The sequence below is a fragment of the Pezoporus occidentalis genome, unplaced genomic scaffold (assembly GCF_034315485.1).
Source record: "Pezoporus occidentalis ecotype Australia unplaced genomic scaffold, CSIRO_AGI_Poc_V1 ctg120, whole genome shotgun sequence".
NCBI classification, from domain to species: Eukaryota; Metazoa; Chordata; class Aves; order Psittaciformes; family Psittacidae; genus Pezoporus; species Pezoporus occidentalis.
The window spans coordinates 1-25,845 of NW_026912995.1; the positions used below are offsets into that span (position 1 = coordinate 1).

Below are 25,845 nucleotides of genomic sequence, written 5' to 3' on the forward strand. Positions count from 1 at the left end.
GCTGTCACGGCTGCTGCGAAGCCCGAAGCCAGCCCCGGCCTCCCCCGAGGGGCAGGTCCCAACCTCCCCCATTTCCCCCCCCCCCCGTCAACCCCCTGTTGGTTTTAAAACCTCAGCCAAAAAACACCAAACTACCAAGCCCAGATCCCCTTTTCATTAAAATACTACAGCGTTTATTCCACCACCACCCCCCCCATCTATGCCAGCTCAATGAATAATCTGATGCTTGAAAACATCCCTAGGAGCTGAGAAAGGTGATGGAAGAGGGAGACCACAAGGAAAATGTTTTCTCCCTCTCTCCTCCACTCCAAATACTACTCCTAACTTCACACAAGTCTGGAGTCTTCGTTTCGTTTCCCATGCAAGGTGGCAAGGCCCTGGGTGTTCACACGCTGTGATTCCTTAAGGAATAATATTGCTACTCCAGGTTTACACATCAAAGAGCCGCAGATCCCAGGCAAACGCCCAGCCTCAATCGTGACCTCCTAAACCGTGATGCCGCAGTACACAATTGTCATTTGCGGTTTCTCGCAGCTCGACCACGGGTTTTACATACGTGCAACGGAGCGTAACTGCCTCAAAACCAAAGCACTGCGCGTAGCGTGCAGTTTCTGTGGCGGGATCACTTAATTTTGTCTTTCAATTAAAAGGTAATCCCTTTGCGACAACTTAAGTTGACCTGCTGTTAACACCTGTCCGTGAACAAATAAAACCCCCAAAGCAAAACAAACAAACAAGAAACAAGCCCCAAAACCATGATGAGAGGAGCTGAGCGAGAGCATTTGAAACTGACTGATGTTTATATATTGGATTAGAAGCCAGCTGCTCGAAAAACACATCATTTAAAGGCGGCTGCAAAGCACGCAGTGCGGAGGTGCAATGGTTAATTCAAACAAAGTAATGTCACTACAAGGGGGGGACCGAGGTTGGGCAGCCCCGCGGGCTCACCGGGCCTCAGGAGCGCCGCCTGTGCCGCCTCTTTCCAGGGCGACTTTGCCCGCAGCCCCCTGGGGCTGCTCTGTACCGGCCGCCGCTTACGAGTGCCACCGACATCCGCTCCTCCGCGGGGCGCAGGGCACCGCCCGCCACCGCGCAGCTCCCGCGGAGGGACGCGCGCAGCACCGGGTGCCGCCCCCCCCCTCCTTCCCGGCGGGGCAGGAGCCGCCTGCGGAGCGGCGTGCCCCTCCTCCCGCCCCTCTCCCTCCCCCCCGCGGGGAGCAGCCGGCGGCGGCGCGGCGGAGGGGAGGGTCTAGGGCCGGGCGCTCCGCACCGCGCCGGCCGGCCGGACCGGCGGCTGCCGGCGCGCCGCGGGCATGGCGGAGCCTGGCGGCGCCGGGGCCGGAGCGGCGGGCGCCGGGCAGCAGCAGGGCTCCCCGGCCGCCGGAGGGGTGGCCGCCGGGGGGCCGGCCCGCAGCGCAGCAGAGAGCCCCGGGGGACCTGGCTCTGCGCGCACCGCCGGGAAGAAGGCGCAGCTGCGCGCCGCGCCGCGGGCTAAGAAGCCTGTGCCGGGCGGGGGAGGTGGCCCGGCTGCAGCCCTGCGCTCCCCGCGGAAGTGGCGGTGCCGGTGGATCCGCCGGCCGACGGCAGCAAAAATAAACCCCGAGCGCAGGGAACGCGGGTCCGCAGGCAGCGCCGCCCTCCCCCTGCCCGAGTCGGGCGGAGCGGAGGTGCCCGTCCCCGGCGTCCGTCTGTCCGCCCGTCCTTCCGCGGAGGCAGCGGCGAGCGGGGCGGCTCCCGGTGCCGGCGGTGAGCGCTGCGTTAGCAGCTGCCCGCCGCGTAAACATCCCGGCGGGGAGCGGGGTCAGCCGTTGGGGTCTGTCCCGGCCTCGGAAGAGGAAGGAGCCGCCGGTTGGTCGGGGGAGCAGCGGCGGCCTCGCTGTTGACACCGCCAGAGCCTTTGCTCCGGGCTGGCACCGTCGCCAGCTGCTTTGGCAGAGGAGCGAAGGGGCGCGGCCTCCGGCTTTGGGAAAGTTGTGTCCCCGCCGGTCACGTAGCGCTGTCCCGGTGACCGGGCGGCCCGCGGGCATCACCGTCCACCTGCGCCCTGCCCCGGCGGGATCGCTCCACCAGCGCCTGCCCTCGTACTCGGGAGAGCTGCCCTGGGCTTCCCTCCCCGAGCGCTTTCCCCGCGGTTCTGTTCTCGGTGGGAGAAGTGGGACTCGCCTGTTTGTTGGAGGTAAGGGGGGGCTTGGTCAGAGCTGCTGGCCTCGGAGGTCTGTGACAGCACGGCTGTGCGTGCACATGCGGCGTGCAGAGCAGGCCCAATGTGCTCTCTCTCAGCTTTGGCCGCGCTGCTGCTGTTCGGGCAATTCCTGGATGCACAGTGGGCCTGACGTGTTCAAGTTGGCAGTGCTGATGTCAGATCCCTTACTAATACTTGCAGCATTGAAAATAGCTGATTGTGAGAAATGTGCATTTCATTTTCTCTGTTCTGTTACTGATAGCAAACCATAGAATCACAGGACGGTTCGGGTTGGAAGGAACCTTAAAGATCATTTATTTCCAGTCCACTGTCATGGGCAGGGACACCTTGCACTAGACCAGGTTGCTCCAAGCTCCGTCCAGCTTGGCCTTGAACATTTCCATGGATGGGGCAGTCACAGATTCTCTGGGCAACCTGCACCAGTGTCTGAGTACCTTCACAATAAATAACTTCTTCCTAATATCTAATATAGATCTACCCTCTTGCAGTTTAAATCCATTCCCCTTTGTCTTACCACTACATGCCCTCGTAAAAAGCCCCTCTCCAGATTCCTTGTAGGCCCCCTTTAGGTACTAGAAGACTGCTGTAAGGTCTCCCTGGAGCCTTCTGTTCTCCAGGGTGAATAACAAATTTGTTGTTAAGCAACAAATGTTAAGTGAAAGGCAAAACTAAATGCTAATGTACATGAGGAAGCATCACAGTACAGCTCTATAGTCCTGCCTGGTGGTGCAAGGAGCTTTAACTGTGCTGAAGGCATGGTGCAATGCTGTCATGTGAGGGCAAATTGAGGAAGCCACATACATGTCAATTTTTTGGCTGTTGCCAAATGTGGAGGCAACTCTGCTTCAGCTTTGGTGCATACATGGACGTTGAAATATTACACTGGTGTCAGCAAGTTAAAAGAGCAGCTGGTGTACTTGAAACTGGTGGCTGTGTGGCGTAGGTGGAAGCTTTCCCAGTGCCTAGTCCCCTTTGCACCCCCATTTTTTATTGTTGCCAAGGCTTGCTGTTAAATGAAGCTGTCTGTCAGGAGTATGTTTGTGTGAATTGCTTTTTTTCTTCCCTGGTCAGTTCCCTTCCTGGTGTACCTCCAGATGATCTTTGTGAGGGCAAAAGCCTTCTCCTGAGGAGTGTTGCCCCAAAGGGTATTGTTGTCCGCAAGGTGATAGCTTGTACTGCTGGTGCTCTGCTGGGGTATCCTTGCTGGCCCTCTTCTGTAGGAAGTCCAGGGTGCATGCCACATTGACGCTCTAGTGACAAATGGAGCAGAACCTGTGGCTGGGGATATCCCAGAGCCTTTTCCTCCAGCCGGGATCTAGGCCCAGCCACAGCTCTGAACACTGCTCTGTGTGCAGATTAAAGTGGAAAACCAACCTTTGCTATTTCACTTCTCTTCAGTAATTATCTGGCACACGGCTTGCGTTCAGATCTCAAAACAGAAGCAAGTAGACAGAGGGGAAGCTCCTTGTAAACTAATCAAGTGGCTGCTCCTGTGGGATAAAGGAGGAAGGATGGCGCGGGATGGGAGAATGTGTTATTTTTATTCCTGAACACCTGGCAGGTGCTCCAAAGAGACACTGCTTGGCTGGTAACATCAGAGATTTGCAAGAAACTGTAGCAGCACAGAGTGTAACTTCAGACTTTTCGTTGCTACGGGTTGCAACTTCTCTCCCATTTGTTTTGGGTTTCTGTGTATGAGTGCAAAAGAATGCGAAAAGGCAAACGCCATCTCCGAAGGGGATGTCCGTGTCCATTCGTGTAGTGGCTGTATGTGAATCTTGTATAAATATACACAGAGCTGTACGAGTTGGAGTGTACAAAATATGTAATGGCACAAAGCATCCCGCAGTGTTGATCATCTTCTCCCACATGAATTTGTCGCAGAATTCAGCACACAGAGTCTACTAGGAACTTAACCTCAGAGATGCTGGCAGTAGCAGAGGCAGGGAGCCTGTGTTTGCTGGGGATGAAGAGCAGCAACACTAGAAGATGGAGAGGCTGCTGGTGTTGTAGAAGTGAGTGTCACAGGTGACAGCAGAAATGCTGAGCAGAAGAGGGTGGAAGACACTGCTCTGGGGTAGGTAGGGTGCTCAGTCCCCAGGAGGGACCTCCTGGACCTTCCTCAGTGATCCCTTTTCTTCATGGGAAATGCAGTCGAAGACTGCTGGCAAAGACGTATTCAGTGTGTGTGTATTCTGAACAGAACAAAAATGAAGTTAAGGAAGCTGCTCTCCAGCCTAGAGAAATGTGGGGTTTGTTTCTTTTTCCTGGTAAAGAATTGGAGGCTTGTAGCTGTTGAGCTGCTCCACTTGTGTAAGAAAAGGTTGGGGTGGAAAGAAGGTAACAGGCTCTTCTGTGTAAGACAAATCTTCCTAAGCATCCAAATTTGGGGAGAATAAGATATATATTAGGAGTTGGCACAGTTCTCACAACATCACAGTAATGCTGTATGTTGTGTAGGTTTTGTATTTGGCATTTGCTGTATCTGTGCATGTATGAATGGCTATATACATCATTTTGGTTTCATCCAGTGTGAAATAGAGCATTAGGCATGCAAGCTTGCAGCACTTTTTTATATAAAAGCAACACTATGTGACTTGCACACATAAATATTTTTAATGAAGATGTAGGAGGAAGTCTCAGCTTTTTCTTTCCCCTATTGGTTTACAGTATGTGCAAATACAACTCCCTCCAGTCTCACTGGGAGTTTTTCTTATGAACAAATTGATATATGTACTATTAGTATACTAAGTTTTCTGTAAAATTGGTTATTTCTCAGTATATATCTTACAGTAATGTCTAGATGCTTATAAGTACAGTTAGAGTCCTGTAGGCTAAGGCATTTGGGAATAATACCTCCTTGAAGAAAGACTGTGCTTTAGATAAACAAAATGGACAGAGTGGGAAGGGTTGTGGTGAGATGACTTGGCCAAGGCCCTATGGCAGATTAGTGAGTGGCAGAGGCTGCAGTAAACTCTAGAAGCACTTCTCCCCACTTCTCATCCTAGAGTGACCTCTGTGGAGTTTTCCTGATTCTACACAAATAGGAGTTCACAGGGTAAATAATTAAATATTTGTATTTACCCTGACTTTCGTAAGACAGATTAAGAGGAGGCAGACTTGGCTGTTACTGCTGGGCTCTGTATAGTGCGAGTACAGATCCTTGAATCTAAACTTGAAATGTATTAAAGTTGTTTTCTGCAGAAGTGCAGAAGAAGCCATACACGACATCTAAAGCATCATCATATTGGGGTGAATCTGTTTTATAATGTCACAGGCCCAATTAAAGCATCTTCCTTTAAATTAAATAGGAAATCTTCCATTACCTTTACAAGGTGGGAATTGGGCTGCTATTATTAATAAAAGCTTTATATGGTATCCTAAGTGAAACTGGAAAATACAGGGAATAAGATACTTGGATTGATCAATAAAGAGCATGTCCTTAAAGCTGAACATTGAACTGATTATGGGCCACTTGATACATATGAGTGGCTCGCCAAGCAGTGTCTAACTGTCTGGTTGCTGGGTACTGGACATATGAATAAGAAAAAAATATGCCTTTTAAATTCATCCATGTTATTTGTTATAGTTTGTGTGACGTGCTTTGAGATTCTTGCTTTCAGGAAAAAAATCACATGGCTCTTGTGTTGGGAAGAAAAATATTTTTTCTAGAATAATTATGCTTGCTGGAAATAGAAAGGTTTCTAATGTTGTGTATGTATAATCTGTTTGGTCTGCTTTGCATCTCATCCCGGTTATGAAACAGGGCAACCTGTATGATTTTGAGTTGGAAAGAGAGCCCAGCATAACAGTCATTTTGAAATTCAGTTTTAAAACTGCTGGTGTCTTCTACTTTGTAATTAAGTTAGCTTGAAGTTTGCATATATACTACCTGAAAAGGGAGGAATGTTTTAGTCCATAAGTTACTGTAACATTCCTCATTTATTTATTGAGATACCTGAAACCCACTTAAAACCGGTGCAATGTTGTCACTTTAAGGTGCATCCTTTTTAAATTAAAATGCTAACAATATATGTTAAAATGTGCTGGTTTGGGTTTTTTTCCACTGTTCATTTTTGACCTGCTATCAGTATATTCAGTATTTGAAAGGAAACGGTAACTTTAGTTTGTCCAGAGTTTCGGTTTTCACTGCCCAGAGATATTGGATAGTATGATTTCCCACATTGTAACCTAACATGGAAGGGGTAAAAAAAAATGATTGAAACTTTATTGTACAATGCAAAATGTGCATAATTTTGGCACACTGGGGGGGGCAACAATGTTTAATTGTGTTTTATAACGCTGCGCTCATCCAATTTTATTAAAAACTGCCGGTGAAGGTGCAGTGTTGGTGATCCCTGGACCTGCAAAGATGACAGTCATTACTTTGCAGGCTTCAATAAGGCAGAAGTCCCCAGCTTTCTCCAGCAGCTTTATCAAAACTATGCAGATGTCCCAGAAAACAAGGCTCCAAGGACTGGATGTGATAGTTCAAATGCTTCTTTTCCTTCCTCCCCTCAAAACTGTTTTGATCTTAAGTTTTTGAGGAGGTGAAGTCATACTTTATTTTGTAATGAAAAGCAGGTGAGTGGCACTTAAAAAAAGGAAGAAAGAAAGGGAAAAGCTGAAGATAGTCAACGAAAGGGTTGAATGAACAAAACGCCATGGAAGCCTTAAAACAACTCAGCAATTTAAGCCACTGAGGAATGCACATTGCGTATTCACTGCAAAATACTTGCACTGTCAACATCTACAATGAAAGCTCAGTTCTAAAGAGGACCTTTTCGGGTTGTGTTTCCCCTTGGTTAACATTTATGCTGCTTCTGGTGTTTTATGGAGAGATTAACAAAAAAAAGCCACCCTAGTAGCTGTTTGAGAAAGGTCTCTGGAATAATTTGAACAATACAAATTAACAGCTGCTTCAAAAAGATCTGGTGAGGAAATACTACTGATGGCAGAAAAAATCTGCTGTTGAGCACGCTGTTTTTATTCTTCTGTGGGTGGGTTGATATTTATTTTTGGCAGTTTTACTGAGCCGCTATCATGATTCATACATCTGTTTGTTTGCATCTTTGCTGTTAATTATTGTGTGACACTAAAGTTTGTGTACTTACTCACTGTTTATGGCTTTTAGGCTTGATAGTAAATACCGTGTGGTGAGCTTCTGTGAAATCCTGCTTCCACTTGGAGAAATACTTCTCAAAAAGCATAAGCCTAGTTTGAGGGGTTTGGATGTTTTTGGATGTGTTTCATTTGGTATGATTTAAGGCAATTAATAAAAAGCATGGTATTTGTCAGTAACTTACAGCGTTGAATGTTTGTCTGAACAGTTGCGTGGGACGGATCAAATCTTGCTTCCCTAACATAATATTCAATCAGTTTTTATTTGAGAACTTCTTTACAATTGTCTTTGGAATTTTATTTGGTAATAATCTCATTTTCTGACATTCTTTTAGTGTGGCAGTTACTTTATCCTTGTTTTAACTGCAGAAACTTTCATGGCAAAGAAACAGTTGCCTGTCCCACAAAGCAGATGTGGATAGCTTGTTTGGCATAGGTTTTGTTTTATTCAAGTTGCTCATTGAAAATGAGGTTTCGCATCATCTCACAGATGTCCAAAGTTCCTGTATCAGGGCAGTCCTTGGTTCACAGGTATCACTCAATCACTGGTCTCCCTTTCTAGTCATTAAACTTTAAAAGATGATGTAGGTCTGGGTAACAAACAAAAGTAAAACTGACACTCCATGCCTGTAGAATTGTAAGAGGTGGTTTCTGCTGTAAAATAACATTGGGCCTTTTTCTCTTCCCTGCCAATCATTTTACTCATAGAAAACGTTATTACATTTTATGAGACTTAAAAAAAAATCCCAAGCCTGTTTTAATCTTGCCCCATTTCACACTGAAGCCTCCCTGATGCCACATTATAAATACATGTGGTGGCAGACAGTCTGCACCCACACAGTGAGTTTGGAGAGCCAGGGGGTTCAGGCAATGTAGGTTGTCCCATTTCCAACTCAAGTATGTGGAACTGCTTTTGCTGGGCACTTGGAGGTGGATTTCTGAGTCATCTCTGGCTGCTGAAAATGCCAGTTGCATCCCTTAGTACCTGTTAGACCTCCCTGGATGTGGGCAGAAGCTATGACACCAGGGGCCAGGAGCCCAGCTGGATAAATACTTAAACGTTAGAGATGGCAAAAACCTCATGCGGTGCTCAGCAAAGTGCAGGCAGCAGTTTTCTTGGTGCTCAGGTTGCTGAATATTAAAATTAGTTTGGAAGAACAATTTGCCATCAATCAACAAAGCTGTCAGTCTTAGTAGCTGTCAGGCTGTGATCCTTTCTGTTTCTTCTGGGTGCTTCTTCCTTAGGTAAGGTGGGATTTGGAAACATAAAAGGAAAATGAGATAGGTTCCTGAAATATATTGCGTTAAGTATATTCAAAATCGGTTTTGAAAAATTACACATTAGTGCTGGATATATTAGCATCATATTTTTTCCTGCTAAGGTTGTTTCGGTCATAAATATTATGCAGCCATTGGCATACTTTCCTCACTGAGGTCTTGGCAGTGCAAATTCATGAGTATCTTGTGACAGCCCAGTGCACAGATACCTGAACAGTAGAAAAGCATGCTTTTCTTCTAGTTAGATGTTCAAATAGGAGCATGAATGATGTTAGAAGTACTTTACCAACAAAACAACTAAGGTTTTTTGCATATGCAGAAAATCCCCTCCTATAAAGCTCCTCTTTGGGTAACTAGAATTGGTACTTCCAACTTCTGAATAATTTGAAACACGATTACCAAAGTCACAACCTCTCCCTTCATGACCACCCCTTTTACCTGCAGTCTTTTTGTGGTGTTTCATACTTAGTGAGTGTAAATAAAACTTCTCAGAGTAAGCATCAAGTTGCATTGGTAGTGCCACTCTCTTGGGCATCTGTTGCTTTTGTATCCAAGCCTTGCCTCAGAGAGCATCCTCCGACAGTGCAGTTATTATTTACTTATTTCAGTATTTAGTTAGCCCTGCTTGGCTTGTCATAGGCTTGGTTTCAGTTGTGTGATTCCTTGTTGCTGGTATAGTTGAGGTAGTGATAAATGTGTTGTTGCCTGTTTGATAACCTGTTTGTGTTTAAATCATTAGAACTGTCCTGGTGGCAGGAGCTGTACATGTTGGTATATCAGTAAATGTTTGGATACTTCTTTCACTAGTGAGGGCTTCTGTAAAGGAATTAGCCAGAATTTGTGTATGTATTTTTCTGAGCTTACTAGAACAATGTTAATCTCTCTGTTTGGAGTACTATTTCTAATTATTTCTAGAAGATAAATCCTAGCTGTGTGGTAGGTAAAAAAGGAAGAACAAACCCACGACTATAATAAAACACCCCAACCCCCCTACCAAAACAAAACCAACCCCCCCAACTTGTTAGTTTTTATTGCCCTTGAAATGCAATTTCAGGAAGTGTCTGTGTTTTGCAGTGTTGATCGATACCCCTTTGCTTTGATTTCAGGCTGAGGAATCCTGTAAATGCAATGGGTGGAAGAACCCCAACCCACCTCCCACACCGCCCCGGGCAGAGCTGCAGCAGGCGGTGGTGAGCCTCGCAGAGCCCTGCCGCAGCTGCAGCCATGCGCTTGGTAAGCTTTGGCCTTGCTCCTGCAGTCCATGTGCCTGTACCCAGGAATCTCTGCTCTGCTCTGCTCTTGTGAGATAAAAGTCAAGATGTCATGGCAACACCTAGAGATGGGGGTCATGGTTGGGTGTAAATGTCCATAACATAGATTAAAATACCCTAAAATGAGTTTTGAAGAAAGTGAACTAAGGTACAACTTCTAACAATGCATACATTCTGAAATGCAAAAGCACTGTTAAGCTACCCATAACAGTTCTAATACTTCTTGTAACATACACATTAACCTCACATAGAATCATAGAATAGTTAGGGTTGGAAAGGACCACATGGTTTTATCTGTCAGCAGCCTTAGTCACAACATGAATGACTCTCTCCTGTAGGCTGTATTATGTTTTCTTAGTACAGAATAAAATGTAAAATACTCTTGAACATTGCTAAAGCAGGTACTCTCACCTACAGAACGAACTGTGCCTATTCACGGAAAAGAATACTGGGGTTGTACATCTTAGCATTTTCTAAGTGGCTGTGCAGACAGGTTGCATATCTTGGAAGCAACTGCGCAAAATCCACTGTCAAATACTGTTGTGGGTTTGTTTAGTTCTTTTCAGAATAATAATAAATAATGATTTACCCACAAAGCCTGAAAAAGACTGGTGAATCATTGTGTTGTTTTTTTTAAGAATTTGTGCATCCAAAATAAAAAATGATCACCTTTTCTGTATATATTAGCAAATACTGAATAAAATCTCAGCTAAAATAGTATTCAGAATTAATTGAAAAGCAGTGGTTGCTGTTTAATTTTTGTTGACGTCCAAAACTTAGGACAGTGAAATACGAAAAAGGAAATCTAAAACCTTCACAATGGATCATTTATTTGTCTGTCTTTGAAAATGCATGGTTTAGAGCAAGGTGTCCCTGCCTTGGCAGGGGGGTTGGAACTAGATGATCTTAAGGTCCTTTCCAACCCTAACTGTTCGATGATTCCATTTTGTGTAGGATTTTTTAAATTGGGATTTATTTCTATTTTCCCCCCTCTTTTCATTTTATGCTCTAACTACATCTGATCTATTTCTGGGCTTTTCAGCAGATCCCTTTCCTTTCTTGGTATCCCCATCCTCTGAGTGTACTTGCAGGAAATCAACAAACGCATAGTGTGACAGAAAGTTTGGTGCCTTTAGCCGAGTTAGTTTTAAGCTTTCATCATAGAGCTTCTCTGTGCTGCATTGGTTATGCAGTTAGGGTAGCTTGTGTTACCTTTCATTTGTGGCCTTTGAAGAAAGGGGTCTTTGTTTTTTCACCCAAATTTTATGAGATGTTGTGTCTGTCAGTTCCCAGTTCTTCAGCAGAATTTGTGGATGCTGTGTATGTTGTAGAAAAACTCAGTGCTTCCAAAGTCTGAGGCTGGTTTTGGTCTATTAAGAAATCTTAAATCTTTAGCTAGGGAACCAGGGAAAATCAGTGCTATAAAACCAGCACCATCAAATGTACCTTATGGAACAAACTGTATTTATTTTTTATTGCTGGTTTTAGAAAAGGTAATATTTCTTATTCTTTTGACTTCAGCTAATAAAGATGATGTTTCCTTTGAAATAACTGAAACGAATTGCTGTGTACTTCTTCACTTTACTGGCAGAAATATGTCTTTCAGCAGTGTTTTCCATGATAATTTTCCTATTCGTCTCCTCTAAATTAGCGTGTTCCTGCTGAGTGCCTTTAAAACCAGAGTGACCACAAGGTGTGTAGGCTTCAGATTATCATCTGCACTGCATTTTCTCTTCCTCGGAGAGCCATTGAAATGGTGATGTAGAAATTCCTGTCTGGTTAAAGCCATACTTGATGTAAAATATAGGATGTTTGGGAATTTTTCCTGGTTTGTTTTTTTTTTTTTGTTTGTTTGTTTGTTTTTTTTTAATTTAGTATTTTCTTCTGAAGGCAATCCTAGGCATCAGTCTTGTTTAAGACATCCCTTTTTGGGTGTATGGTTCAATCTTCAAGCAGTGCAGTTTTTGGTGCGTAAAGTTGTTTGGTGGTGCATTATTAGCTTATAGAGCTTATTTCTGTCTACATGCCTATGATTTGTATTCATTTTGTATTCTTTTCTTGTATTTTGCCTACTTACATATGACTTATATTCTGCTATTTGTGGTTCAGCCCCATGGCTTGGCTCAGTACTGAGTTTTTAATGAATATTTCTTTTATTTGGGCAGTGTATTGCATCATAAAGTGGTGACTGACTTGGGTTTCAGGAGAATTCGGTATACACCACGTCAAGAACACGTTATGTAGTCAGAGGCTCTTTTCTCTTTCATATTTGATTGGTTTGGTGCAGTTGCCTGCTGGTAAACATTTTCAGTCTTGATTCACTTTTAAAACTAGTTAATTAATGTGTTAGTACATTATATACACAGTCTTCCTTTTTTTTTTCCCCAGCACTGTCTTCTGTTCTTGCTATGCACTTTTATGTAGCGTATTTGAGTATTTCTTGGTTTGCCTGTCCTATATAAATCACTAGTGGTTTTATGTACACACTGATTTTTGGGGTAGACTGCGGACACTTTTCTCATTAATTCATTTTCTCACTGCTCCTCAGTCGTACACTAAAGTACTTGCTTATTGAAGTTGCACAACTAAAATAATTAACAGGTCTTATCATTGCATTGGCCTTACTCTTTCTGCTTGCTTTCTTCTTCTGCATACTGTAGCAACCTATACTTGTGATTTTTTTTTGTTGTTGTTGTTTTTGTTATTTTTTTTGTTTGTTTTTTTTTTTTGCAAGCACAACAGCAGCTGAAGAAGGTTGTACTGGTTGGGCAATGCAGATGGATGGGACTGTGTAATGCTAGTCAAAAGTAATGCAGTGTTTAATGTTAGTGTACAAAAGCTTTGATTTAGTAAAAGGTTTGCTAATGGCCACAAGAATTTGGGAAAGGGCTGTGAGCATATGAAGAAAGATAGTTTGTTGGGCTGATGTAGCAACATTGGTGACTCTACAGTAAATGGTAACAGGTAGTAAATGCATGCTGGTAATACATTACGTTGCTTTTAGATTCACCTTGTGGGTAATAAGTCTGTAATAAAATGTTTAAATACAGCCAGTAAGTAGTCAAGGTAACTTTCAGTATTGTTATGGAAACTGTGTGGAAATGGCTTCTTATGCTGATGTTTTATTCATTTGTTAGTCGAGTGCAAGGTTTCTTTGGTATGTTATCAATTTCTAATGCAGTGCTCATCTAGAAGGGAATTTATTACTTTTGGAAGATCAGAACAGACAGCTGGGGATATTAAACCTTCATATCTGGCTCAAGGACAGAAACAAAATGGTTTTATTCTGCCCAGGATGCTGAATATTTGTCCTTAAAGAAAGATCATGATGCCTCCTCCTGGCCCCCTTTCAGCATATGCTCAGAACTTAAGACACTATAAATGTTCATTTAAGTGGAAACAGTTGCTGTCATCTTTTTAATGTTCTGAGCTACGATGTCGTTTTTACTTGAAGCTGAACAAATTTATTAAATTTTAAATGTTTTGGCAGGTGTCATACCAACCTTCCCCAAACCGTATTTGTCAGGTGGCCAATAAATAGGATTGTTTTCAAGTCATGCTATTACTCCCTGCTTCCTCCCTCACTAAGGAGTCAGATTTGCTTTGAAAATTGCTTACCAGTCCTAATCACACTGGCATATCTATGTTTATATAATAATTATCTAAGAAGTAAATGTTGGTTAAATTTATAGAAAAACTTACATGGCCAACCTTTTAAGTAATTTTCCTTTTCTTTTAAAGGATATTTTCTTGTCCTTTCAGATGAAATGATGTGCATAACCACGTACAGTGGCCTGGAGTCAGAGAAGGTCATTGCTTTTTGTAATGCAAATATCCTCTTTCTGGGAATTGACTTCTTTGGGCTTTTTGCCTTCTCTTTTCCTGGAGCCAGTTGTTCAAACCAGCTTGAAATGATTGTCCTGCTTCACTTGTAGAAACCTCAAGATTTTGAAAATAACAGATGTGGATCTGTATTTACCTTTGGAGATGATAAAAGGGAGTTAGTCAATTGGAAATGATGATACATTAAAAAATGCTTTTTTTTTTAAAAAAAGCTTCTGAATAAATGAGCACAGGCAGTCTGCAAAAGCTTGTTAGTATAGTGTGCACAAAGTGTAGTTTGACTTTACATGATATGAAAGTAAGAGACTTAGCCAATAATGTCCACTTTAAAACAAAACTGTATTTATGGAGCTGATTTTTGTTTGGTTTGGTTTTTTAATCTTCACAGGTGCTGCTCAACACCTAGATTATGTAGTTTATGGGAATTATGGATTTATTATATTTAGTCAAGAAACCTTGTCTCAAAAGCGTAGTACCTGGACAAAAATGTGTGTGGTTATTTATGTATTGCAACGTAGTTACATCAGCCAGGTTTTTGTGGTCAGTTTTAAGTGTTAACAGACACTGTGATTCCTACCAGCTGTCCTTCTGCTGTGGGAATTGCCACCACTGGACTACCTTTACAAATTGCTCCGATGTGATACATATTTCAGTTACCTCTTTGAAGATGTTCAGCTAAGTAGGTTATTACAGGATCAGTGCCTTTGCTATTATAGCTTAGTTTGAGATATCCTAGGGAATACTTGTGCTATTGGTTCTGTCAGCAGGCTTTTTACAGGTTTGGACTTCTATTTTGTTTAGCTGCTCATGTTTCACACCTGGAGAATGTGTCTGAAGAAGAAATGAATAGGCTCCTGGGGATTGTATTGGATGTAGAGTATCTGTTCACCTGTGTCCACAAAGAAGAAGATGCAGACACCAAGCAAGTTTATTTCTACCTGTTCAAAGTAAGCTGAACTTGTGTAGTACGATCTCAGGTTTTTCTCTCTCTCATACATAAGTCAATGTCACTGCCCCTCATGCGTACATTGACTTTATCTGGTGAGACTTTCTCTCCAGTGTGATACTCTAGTGGCTAACTGTGGGTGGGACGTTCTGGTACTTGCAGTGTACCATGTACTGCTGCAAAAGTCATCCATATGGTTGAGGATCTGACCCTGAGTCCTATCTATAAACTGCGCAACCTGCAAGTGTTCTTCACCTCTTCACTTGCACATTGGGAAAAATCAGTTGTCATAAATGCTAACCTTGCTGCCTGCATTCACTCAGAGAGGCCCCTTACACACATTTCTAAGAAGCTGAATTCACAATGAAGTTTATTAGCTATAAATTTAGATGACTAGACAAGCTGATATGTAGCCAGAAGGTCTTCAGCACTGCATGCAGTGTGTTGTGCACCACTGGCTTCCATTGACTCCCATATATGCAAATATCCTAATGTTTAAAAATTTGTTTATTTTCAACAGCTTCTGAGGAAGTGCATTTTACAGATGGGAAAACCTGTAGTAGAAGGATCTTTGGAGAGTCCCCCATTTGAGAAACCCAGCATTGAACAGGTAAACAGTCAAAACATGGGTTTGGTTGTGTGTTGCTTTATTTTATTATTATTTAATGTTGTTTTTTTTTTGGGGGGGGTGTTTTAGTTTTGTTTTTTCTTTTTGTTTTTTTAAACATAGACACTGGTTTTGAAAATATGGCATTGTAGGTAGTGTGCACATGATTCTGTATATTACTTTGTAGATGATAAAGAGGGGGACTGTAGGAGACTGCTGCTGCTGCTTCTCCTTTAATGTTGGTACAATATTTACATTATTTGACTTTTCTCATTCATCTTATACTTTAATGAAACTGACATTTTTTGTGGTTTTAGAGAATAAATTTAAAATACTGCTTTCATACATGCTAGTTCTAATCTTTGTTTGTTTCAAGCGATGAAAAATGCTGTTGAACTTTTGAAATCCAATATTAAAATGACACTTGTTTTCTGTAAATCAATGAAAATGTTACAATCCAATTCAGTGAGATCATAGCCTTCTCTTTCAAAGACTAGACAATAAAAAACACAGCAAACAAAGAATAACTGAGGCCTTTGTAACTCTCAGTGGATGAACAACATATGACAAATTCAGGTTTGGTTAAACAAGCTCCTGAGAATGCACTTGTAGCACAGAAGTGGGCCATTAGTTCCAGACAGACTATGCAGAGGCTCACATACCTCACTGAAACAGGAGCTCAGTATTTTCCCATAAGTGGATGAATGGATGCTCTATTGTTAAACAGGGTATTTTAAATGTGAAGTCTGTTATGTGCAATAATTATTTCTTTGCAACTCTCACTTCTTATAATTTGGGAAAATCAAAACACTTCATTGCTGAATTTCTGGGGAATCTTCACCTTAAGTTCTTCTTTCATTTGAGTATGAACAAAGAATAAATTTGTGTAATCTTCATACACTCCTAGTAATTAAAATATACTATTAAACAGTTGTACTACATAATTTTTCATCATATTCTACATACAGTTCAATTTGCATAAGAAAGTAAAGCATAGCGATAAAACAGTAGTTCTTTTTACATGTATTTTGCAATAACTTTCCCTTGAAATAGACTGATATTTTCAATTCTGTTTCTAGCAGTTCAGCAACTCAGTCACACAGAATCTTCTGATAAGCAGTAGTATTGTAATAAATTTATAATGTGTGTATATATATATTGTGGCACTTCACACATTTTTACTATCTTCTGTAGTTTTCTTTTTAAAGTAGACAGCATACAAAGTGCAATGAGGGGACAAACTTGCGAAATACTGGCACCTTTTGAAGAAATAATATGATGGGTAGTCACAACTTTAACTAGAAATCCACAAGCCCTAGTTGGCTATTGAAAAGTAGCTGGAGAGGTTAGTAGTTCATACTTGATTTACAGAGGAAATAAATCATGCAGCATGGTTATCAGCAAAAATGGCAGGTAGAAGAAAGCCTACCAGATCTTTCTCTGTTCACTGACGAAGTTTTTTACTTTGAGAAGTAAGGAAGAATAAAGAATTTTTCTTCTCGCCCTTTAAGTCAGCTGCTGGAAGTGGATATAATAAAACATCTGGATGTACCTTCTGTTGTTTTACAGGGGAACCTGCTTGTGGTGGTTACAAAAATAGCTGAAGAAGGGGTTCATGTTTTCTTGTGTTTGTTTTCTTTCCCATGTAATGCAAGTTCAGGGTTAATAAAGAGAAAGTAAAGAATGTTTGAGAACACTTCCGCGAAAATTACGGCTAAGTAATGAAACATAATTTTCTTCTGTTTTAAGGGTGTGAATAATTTTGTGCAGTACAAATTTAGCCACTTACCCTCAAAGGAAAGGCAAACAATAGTGGAACTGGCGAAAATGTTTCTGAACCGCATTAACTACTGGCATCTGGAGACACCTTCTCAGCGAAGACTAAGATCACCCAATGATGATATTGCAGGGTATAAAGTGAATTATACCAGGTAATGGTGCTCTTGCTTGTTACAAGTTTTGCTTACAAATATGTCACATATACATTTCAGGAATACACCAGTACCCGTATGCCATAGGTGCACCTTCTGAATGTTTGCAGTTATGGAGTTTGTATGAAAACCTAAGGATTTTAGTGAAGATATATCAGAGTTTCACATGCATCATTGTGTTCCAAGAAGTATGCTTCATCAGCCAAAACCAGGGAGTGGAGGTCGTAAACATCTGTATCTGGCAGTACTTTTGCATGTCCTGCATTTGCAGAGTTGCTCTCAAGACTTCTTAAGATATGAGCCTCATGTAAGATAAAATTCAGACAATTTGTTATTTAACTTAATTAAAAACAAACAAAAAAAGGTAACATGAAGCATTGTAAAGCATCACAGTTTGAAGCCAAATCATGGAAGATTTAAAAAATTAAAATGATTTTGTAAGTGCTTGAATACTAAATGAGGAGTAAGTTCCTTAAAGCTACAGGTTTTGTTATGACCTTTTAATATGTTGTCCCAATTCAAGGGAATAACTTAGTCCCTGGAGGAAGAAGAGCTAGGATAAAAAGCTGGGTCTCAGTTTTGCTTTTCTCATAACAATAGCACAATGCCTTTTTTAGTTAGCACAGCAACAATAAAGTTAAGGTTGCCAATACAGGCAACAGTTAACATGATGCCCGTGAGCACAGGTAGCAGTTAGCAAAGGTCTCTATCAGAATGCCTGTTCTCAGGAATGGCCAGTGATACCTTTCCTAGCTGAGGATGAGCACTGCCCTCTGCTTGCTTCCCTGGTGGCCATTCCTCTGACAAACCTCAGCTCCTTGAAGGAGAGTTGCAGATCCTGTTATGAGTTGAGACTGTGGCTGGTGGTACAGCAGACTGCATTGTGTGTCCAACTGAAATGCTCTCAGATGACCTGTCACCTCAAATAACTATCTGGTATAAAGTAATGTTTTCTGATAATCATGGGTCTCCTAAGACCATTTTTGGTGGGTCTTTGACCTCCATTTGTTTATGGTTGGAGTCAACTTTTATCAGGAATCAATGGCTAGCATTGGCTCTGGCTGGTGACTTTTGTTAATCATTTTGTCAGCTGTGGTTTCTCAAACCTTCCTCCCTGCAGTCTCTAAGGTTCCCCGCGTCCCAAAGTGTCACCTCTTTCCAGCTGATCTAACCTGTCATTGTGAGCTTTTTGCCTCTGCAGTGTTCAGGACACTGCTCAGGGTGCTGGGTGCACCTTGTGACTTGTTTCATTTGAATGACTGAAAACCGAGTGATTTGCATGAATCTGTATCAGTTTCACACTTACCCTTGTGTTTTGAGAGGTGTGCTTTTATCAGTCAAAACCAGGGAGTAAAGGTCTGCAAACAACAGTATCTCACAACTCTTTTGCAACTTTTGTGTTTCTAAAGATTAAGACGCAAGAGTTTGGAAGAGCATTTTGAGACAGGCTGTACTTTGGGTCCAGATGAGAAAACTCATGCAGAATCCAGCACAGTCTGCATCCATTTCATAGCATTTTCTTTTCATTGTTGGAGCTTTCATAACGGTTGCGGTCTGATTCTGCTACCATTGACTGTTCGCTTACATGCAGGTATCAAAATCTGTGTAAAATTAACAGATATCGTGACCCACATAGTCAGTACCATGATACCTTTTCCAAGAAGAGTAACATGACATGCTCTATTTCGTATGTACTTAATGCAAAACTCATTAGGGAGGGAGTTACTGTAACTTAAAGAATATCAAGTCAGGGTGTAATGGGCAGAAGCCAGCTGGTTCAAGACCTCGGTGAGAGTCCAGTCAGACTGGGATGGAGCTTATTAAAAGTGTCACCCTTTTGCATCTATGTGGGGAAATGTAGAAGATTAAAGAGGAGAAAACAGGCCAGCGTAAGGGTCTTTGGAGTTGCAGGCAGGAGAAATGGCAGGCTGAATGTGAAGAGAATACCTGCCATCAACATGAATTTTAGTGATCTGTGATTAATGTCTGGAGCAAGAGTGCTTTGTGGAAACTAGACTGCAGAGAAAAAGAATATATGGAGAGTTAAAAGTACTTGGCTGTCATTTCTTTAAAAAACTGGGCAATATAAGTGCTGCTTAACTCTGCCCAGACTTGATGTGGAACAGATTTATATGGTCATATAGCTCTCAGCTGCATTATAAATGATGTGGGTAGTGGTTTTATTGCATTAATTCATATGTTAGATGGTGATAATTACCTGGCTTTTTTTCTCTTTGCAGGTGGCTTTGTTATTGCAATGTCCCTCAGTTCTGTGACAGTCTACCTCGGTATGAAACCACCCAGGTTTTTGGTAGGACATTGCTTCGCTCTGTTTTTACTGTAATGAGACGGCAGCTGCTGGAGCAGGCTAGGCAGGAAAAAGACAAGCTTCCTCAAGAGAAACGAACTCTAATCCTCACCCATTTTCCAAAGTAAGTGGTTTCAACGTGCCTGCACTCAAGGTTAAGTAGTAGTATGCAACTTTGGCATGGAAATGGAAAAACTACCTGCAGCTTAAAATAGTTTCTCCTTTTATTCAGTAACAAGTAGATACTGCAGCTTTCTTTTCTGTCGTAACTTGAACTAGCATATTTTATGTACACAGCTGCTTGTTTTGCTTTGTCCTAGAACTTTACTTTATAAGAAGGATCATTCATCTTGCTGGGGGATTGTGCATATTGCCTATTAACAGGTGCTGTTGGTCACTTACTTGTTTTTCCTATAGTTCTTGGAAGCAACATAGGTCCAGATCTCCAGAATGCTTCTGCTTTTGTGATGGAGCAGTAAAAATGGAGTGTTGTACTGGAGTTTATATACAGCTAAGAATTTAAGTCAACATGGTAATAGGGAACAAGTAGTAACCCTGCCCATAGGAAAGATGTGCTCATTTGACAGAGAGTAGTCAGTATTACTACATTAGTGAATCCTACATTACCACATTAGTGAATCCTAAAGAATTTCATATTGACTACCTGTTCCAGTACTGGAAGATGGATGATGATCTCTCACAATTAAATAGCAATATTACATATTGGGCTATATGGGAGAATGAATTATCTCAAAACATGCTCAACTTTGACAGTCCTTAATTTCAAACATTTTACTGCTGGTTAAGAGTAGTGGTGGTGGTGAGACAGATGCATTCAATGTATGCTTCCTGGAAATAGTGCTTCACTTAAAAAAATATCTCCATTTTGTGAAGGTGGCTCAGCTCTCTATCCCATATTTTAAAAGTCTGTGCCTCCTAATGACAAAGGAACTGAACCTACAGGAGAGTTGGTGGCAGTGATGCTATGCAAGCTACTGTCTGGGGCTAGAGTTGGGTTAGTGCTCAGGGGAGTGAAAGCTGTGAACTTTCCAAAGCTGAGTAAAGGCAGGATTTTTTTGCTCCTACTATTATTAATAGTGCCTTTTACCACTTTGAAGAATATAAACTGTCTCTGGGGTAGACTGCTATTGATACAGGAATGTTTGTGTATATTTGGGAATAGGGTCATGATCTGGTCCTGAAACAGGTATAAAGAAGGATTTAACAATGCATTGATACATGAAGCAGATTTGCGGAGGAAGGAGGTGTGCATGTGCCCCTGTGTTTCCACTGCCATTTACACCTTAGATAAGTAATTTGAAAAGCAGTATTATTCATTGCCATTCCTTTTAGTATTCTGCTGGGGGGGGGGAAGAAAGACAAGCACTGTTTGCTGATGATCTGTGGGAAATGGGAATAATGTTTTAAATCTTTTATGGGCTGCACTTGTCTGAAGCATTTGTGTCTCTGCTGGTGTTAAACAGTGAACCCTGTGGAGTAGCTGCAGCTTGGAGCACAGAGTCGATGCCTGGTATCAGTACTGGGCTCCTGGCTGTTCTGGCAGCTCCTTCCTGGGCAAAGGGAGCACCCACAGCTTATGTGTGTGTGTACCTAGGAAATAGTCACCAAGCAGTCTGAGCACAGAGCCTCTGTGCTGCCTGTAAATGTAGCCTTGGCTGAAGTTTAATGAGTGCTTCTGCTCCATCACAGCTGGTCAAGTAGCTGTTACAAACTTTTTAGCTGTTATCAGCTGTATAGATAGCAGCAAACATTGCACATTGCTGTGCTTAGATATAAACGTCCTATATATCAAATACAAGAGTATGACTTGATCCTGAAAATCCTTATCCTGTTCAGGAAGTCTTACTCAACAGTCTGTTGGTTTCACCTGTATAGTTTCTATACATATAGATGACTCTAGAGAGTAAAAATGTGCCGTATCAAATTCTGCTTTCTGCAACATAGGATAAGGAGCTATCTTGCTTCTCAGAGGGAGCTGATGTATTAGCCCTGGAAAGGCGAGCGTGCTGGATAGTCTTATCTGTGGAATTTCTCTCACATAGAATAATACTGGAAGAGGTTTAAATAACAGTTTCTCTAAGTATACCAAAGTAAGATTAAAAATACTGTTATGCAAGAGCAAATATGCAATTAAATGTTACAATAGGACATTTAAAGAAATGAAAATATCTTAAGAGTATTGTTAATAACTAACTCTGGCATTTTATAAATCTGTAAGAGGCAGAAAGCAAGTGCATCTGCAAAACACTGGTTTATCAAAATAGATATTGTTTCTTATCATTGTATAACATGAGTACCTTGACATCTGTCAATTCATAGCTTTCTTATTAGTATGCAGTTTTGTTCTGTAAAAGTAGTTTGTAACTGTTTCTTTCTGCATTTGTGAATTAGATAAATATTGCTTATAATCAAATTTTCATAGGTGAAAGCACTCTGCTGAAGTAGGGTTCTTAAAGTCTAGTCTGCCTTGTGATTTTGTGTGTGTTTGTTGTTTTAAAAAAATTTATTGGCCAACAGCATTTTCTTACTGAATCAGTAAATACTTTTAAATTTAAAAAAGTTGTAAATGCTTATTCTGAAAATGAACCTGTTTTGAATCCTTCTGTTATTATTTCACCTGGTTTTGTGCCTAGGTTTCTGTCAATGCTGGAAGAAGAAGTGTACAGCCAGAATTCTCCCATTTGGGATCAGGATTTCATGGTGTCTAGGTCCCGAACTGGCCAGCTGGGAATCCAAACAGGTAATTTGCATTTAGTGCTGTGTTAGGGAGAATCTGAATGTAAAGTTAAACCTGTACAAGTGAAGAATTCTAAGGAATGAGACTTAGATACACAGATTTATAAATAGCAGCCTATACTGAAGTCAGTCTGTCTCTAGTAAGAACAGGTGCCTGACTCTCTGGTACTTTCTCGCATAAAGATCCCATTTTGATGATGAAATCCAGCTAACTAAAGGTGCCAGTGGAGCAGGCTGAGTGCAGAGGTAAATCATTTGAGTATTCAAGTGGCACAAGTGCACTCAGTGTGGGAGAGTGAGAATGGCCAGTGCCAGTGGGTAAATGGCTGAGGTGGAGTGGGTCACATGCTGGACAGTGGTCCCCTCACGTGAGGACCATGCCAGTCCACTGACTCTGTAGCAGAAGAGACATAGGGACCTAGCAGTAGGGAAGTAGGGACCTTCCACATCAGGTGTCCCATTGCCTGTGCACACAGACCTTTGATTTTCTTCAGGGTTTTTTAATAGCTTTTCCTTGCTTTATTTCTTAGCCATGTGCCTCATCCGCTATTCTGCAGCGCTGTTCTTCAGTTGTGGTACTGAGGTGTAAGTCATCCCTAAAATTGCAGGGAGGCATTGATGATCATCTTATTTCACTTTCCCTTCTCTTCTTACTTCCTTCTCAGAAGTTATTAAAATCCATTTATACAGCTCAGGGGTTGGCTTTATTTTCAAGTATTTAATTCAATATTTTATGACAATTCACTGTTTTGAAACAACTGTTGACTATCAGTCAACAGAATCATCATGTCAGCACTTCATCTGAATTCATCTGATAGTGAGTTTGTTAAAGTAGTAGGGAAATTCCACTGTGACAGATACAGGCTTTTTTTTGTGAGAAATTCCTGGTCTTCACCAGGGACTGGTGAATTATGCCTTAGGCACAAGTTCACTGCAGCTCTAAAAATCATGTTGCCCTCCGAGTTCATTCTATCATATACATTTCTGCAATGGTTCATTTTAATGTGCATCTTTCAAGCATTGGATTCTTGGCACGAACATGGCACAAAAAGAGCTGTTGCTGCTGATGACACCAGGATAAAGGCAAGGAGAAAGATTGCAGGTGTCCTGCCTGTCTGCCAAAAATCCTGACACAAATTAAAACCAGAATGATTTGGGATGAGAGTTGGGTTTTCTTTTTTTAATATCTGAGAGCCAGATGTTAGTCTGTGGCATTTTAAAACAATAGTTTCATCCTCTTAACTAGTGCAACAGCTTCTCTCTTTATTGAGTTTGATTTGTCCAACTCCTCTTTGAACACTGTTAACGTGGACAGCTGAAGCTGAGCGATGAGATTTTGCTTCTCAATAGGCCTTTACAAAAAGCCTTTTCATGAAGCTCAATGCCAGCAGGCTAGGCAGGTACCTGAAGGAAGTTTTTCTTAGCTTGTGCTCAGCACTTCTGAATAATAAAGCCTGATATTTGCAATCTCTCTCTTCCAACAATAATACAGTCTCATTATGTAGAAGTTTAGAAAATATATTGAGATAAATCTTTAATGTCTCTGCAAACTGTTGCACAGTGTTAGCTGCAGCTTCTGAGGTGGTGGGTGTGAAGTTGGGTCCATCATTATGAAAGTCCTTCAGAATGACAATGGGCTCCATGCGTATGTAGGCACCTAATGGATTCCATGTCCTGATTTTTTTTATGCTTGTCTTTTATGCTATTGCAGTTATCAGTCCTCCTCCTGTTGCAAGATCTGTTTTGTACAGTGCAAGTCCTTCATCTCTGGAACAACCCAACAGTGGAAATATGAGTCCTGCTTGCAAAGTTTCTTCTGCCCTTGACCCAAACCTAGGTAATGAAGAGGGAGATTTCCTTTTTGGCTTCTGTCAGTATTATCAGTAGTTGCAGTACATTGGACCATTACCTTCACTCTGCAATAGAGATCATGAGGTGCTTTTGCTAAAAGATGTGTACACACAGACTTTTTCTCAACTGTGGTAATATTTAAGTAGCAGAAATGGCAATTGTATTTGCAAAAAAAAAAGTTTAAGATGAGGAAAGGTCTGCTGGTGTCAGAGGTTGTTGAAAAACACTGTGCTTGGAGTACACATATTAAGAGCCATGAAAAAAGATTTCATTCAAATAAAGGCAGAGGAGAAGGAGCCATTGCATTGTTTCTGTTTTAATCTTTCAAGGGTATTGAAATTGCGTACATTTGAACAAAGAAGAGAAACACACCAACCAGGTTAAATTTAAAACCTGAATGAGGTCAGGGTAAAAAAAAAAAAGAAAAAAATCTAGAAGTTTTGGGGAAAACAAGTTGTTCAATGCATAAATTCTCCTAATAAGTCCTTTTTCAAACACCTCAGGATTAATGAGCCTGTCGAGAGAGTTTGTAGGTCAGAGAGATGATTACGAGCTTATGTAAAGTAAGTCCCCAAGGAAGTAGAAAAAGCTAAATGAATTCTTAGCCTTCTAGCTACAGAGGAACTTAACGTGGCTCCTGAAAAGCAGTTTTCTTTGAAGGACAAATTGGGAAATGGTCTTTAAAGTGGGAATGAGTGCAAGATTTCTTTTTTAATAACAGATCAGCAAAATGAGTAGTAAGTAGTCACTAGAAATATTTTTTTTTTTTGAGAGTTTAAAAGAAATATGAAACTAAAAAGCTAATAATTAAGTTGTACAGCTGACTTGTCACTGGAATTGCCCTTGGCACTAGAGAATTGAAACACCACAGATGCAAAACGAGTTTCAAAAGGGGTTCCAAGAGACTTCAGGAAACTGTCAATGTTAAGTCTCCTGTTTCAGAGAATTAGAAGAAACAACAATATACTGATTAAGAATAGAATGAATAAATGTGTGAACAATGTGATAAATGGAAATTCAGTGTGCCTTTTGTAGAACTTTTGAATTGTACATATCTGTGAAGGAACTGGTGGAACTGAAGGAAAGGGTTTTGTGTGCCTGGATTTACAGAGAACTTTTGACAGATTGCTTCAAAAAATTCTGTTTTAAAACAAGAAACTGATCTCTTGGGAAATAAGAAGGAAGGTCTGTTCACATGTGAGTAACTGTTTAAGAAGTAAGAAATAAAAGGAATCAAAGTTTCCACATAAAATGGAGGTTAACAGTAAAATTCTACTGTTAAGAAAGCAGTTATATTGCTTGAAAGCCTGAAAAGGGGAATGAATGAACATTTGATCCCCATATATTTAGAGTACTATAACTGTGGTAAAATAATGTATACCATATGTGTAAAATAAATGGGCATAGTGGGCCCTAAACTACCCAGTTGTTTCAGAAAGAGAATCTTAAAAAACCAAAACAAGACAGAAATAAAACCAAACTAACTTATCTCAAGTGCTGGTCGCAAACGCAAATTCTGCATTCTGGCTCTTTTTCTTTAGGGAAAAAATGCAGGAACAAGTTAACTATGGACTGATATTCCTGTTTGTATGCTTTCCTAGTATTTGGCAGTTTGCTGCTTGGGTAAATCCTGAGCTAGCAGCTGGCTCTGTCAGTATTATTGTAACTTTACTACTCTTTGGAAGACTTCTCTTTCGTGCATTTAATTAGTTGCTTTTGCTGTATTACA

The 25,845-nt window shown here is 41.3% G+C and overlaps 1 protein-coding gene across 1 annotated transcript in view; it reads left to right on the forward strand.

Annotated features, from left to right (window-relative positions):
* The first annotated feature begins 1,298 nt into the window (after window positions 1–1,298).
* The window catches only part of KAT2B (lysine acetyltransferase 2B), a 43,747-nt gene continuing 19,200 nt past the window's right edge, over window positions 1,299–25,845 (forward strand). The window contains exons 1-10 of the mRNA XM_062607163.1: window positions 1,299–1,498; window positions 4,000–4,028; window positions 8,570–8,574; window positions 9,709–9,835; window positions 14,518–14,663; window positions 15,183–15,272; window positions 17,019–17,200; window positions 19,441–19,632; window positions 22,163–22,269; window positions 23,977–24,102. Coding sequence (XP_062463147.1) covers window positions 1,314–1,498; window positions 4,000–4,028; window positions 8,570–8,574; window positions 9,709–9,835; window positions 14,518–14,663; window positions 15,183–15,272; window positions 17,019–17,200; window positions 19,441–19,632; window positions 22,163–22,269; window positions 23,977–24,102 — 1,189 coding nt within the window. The 5' untranslated portion in view covers window positions 1,299–1,313. The remainder of the gene's footprint in view (window positions 1,499–3,999; window positions 4,029–8,569; window positions 8,575–9,708; window positions 9,836–14,517; window positions 14,664–15,182; window positions 15,273–17,018; window positions 17,201–19,440; window positions 19,633–22,162; window positions 22,270–23,976; window positions 24,103–25,845) is intronic.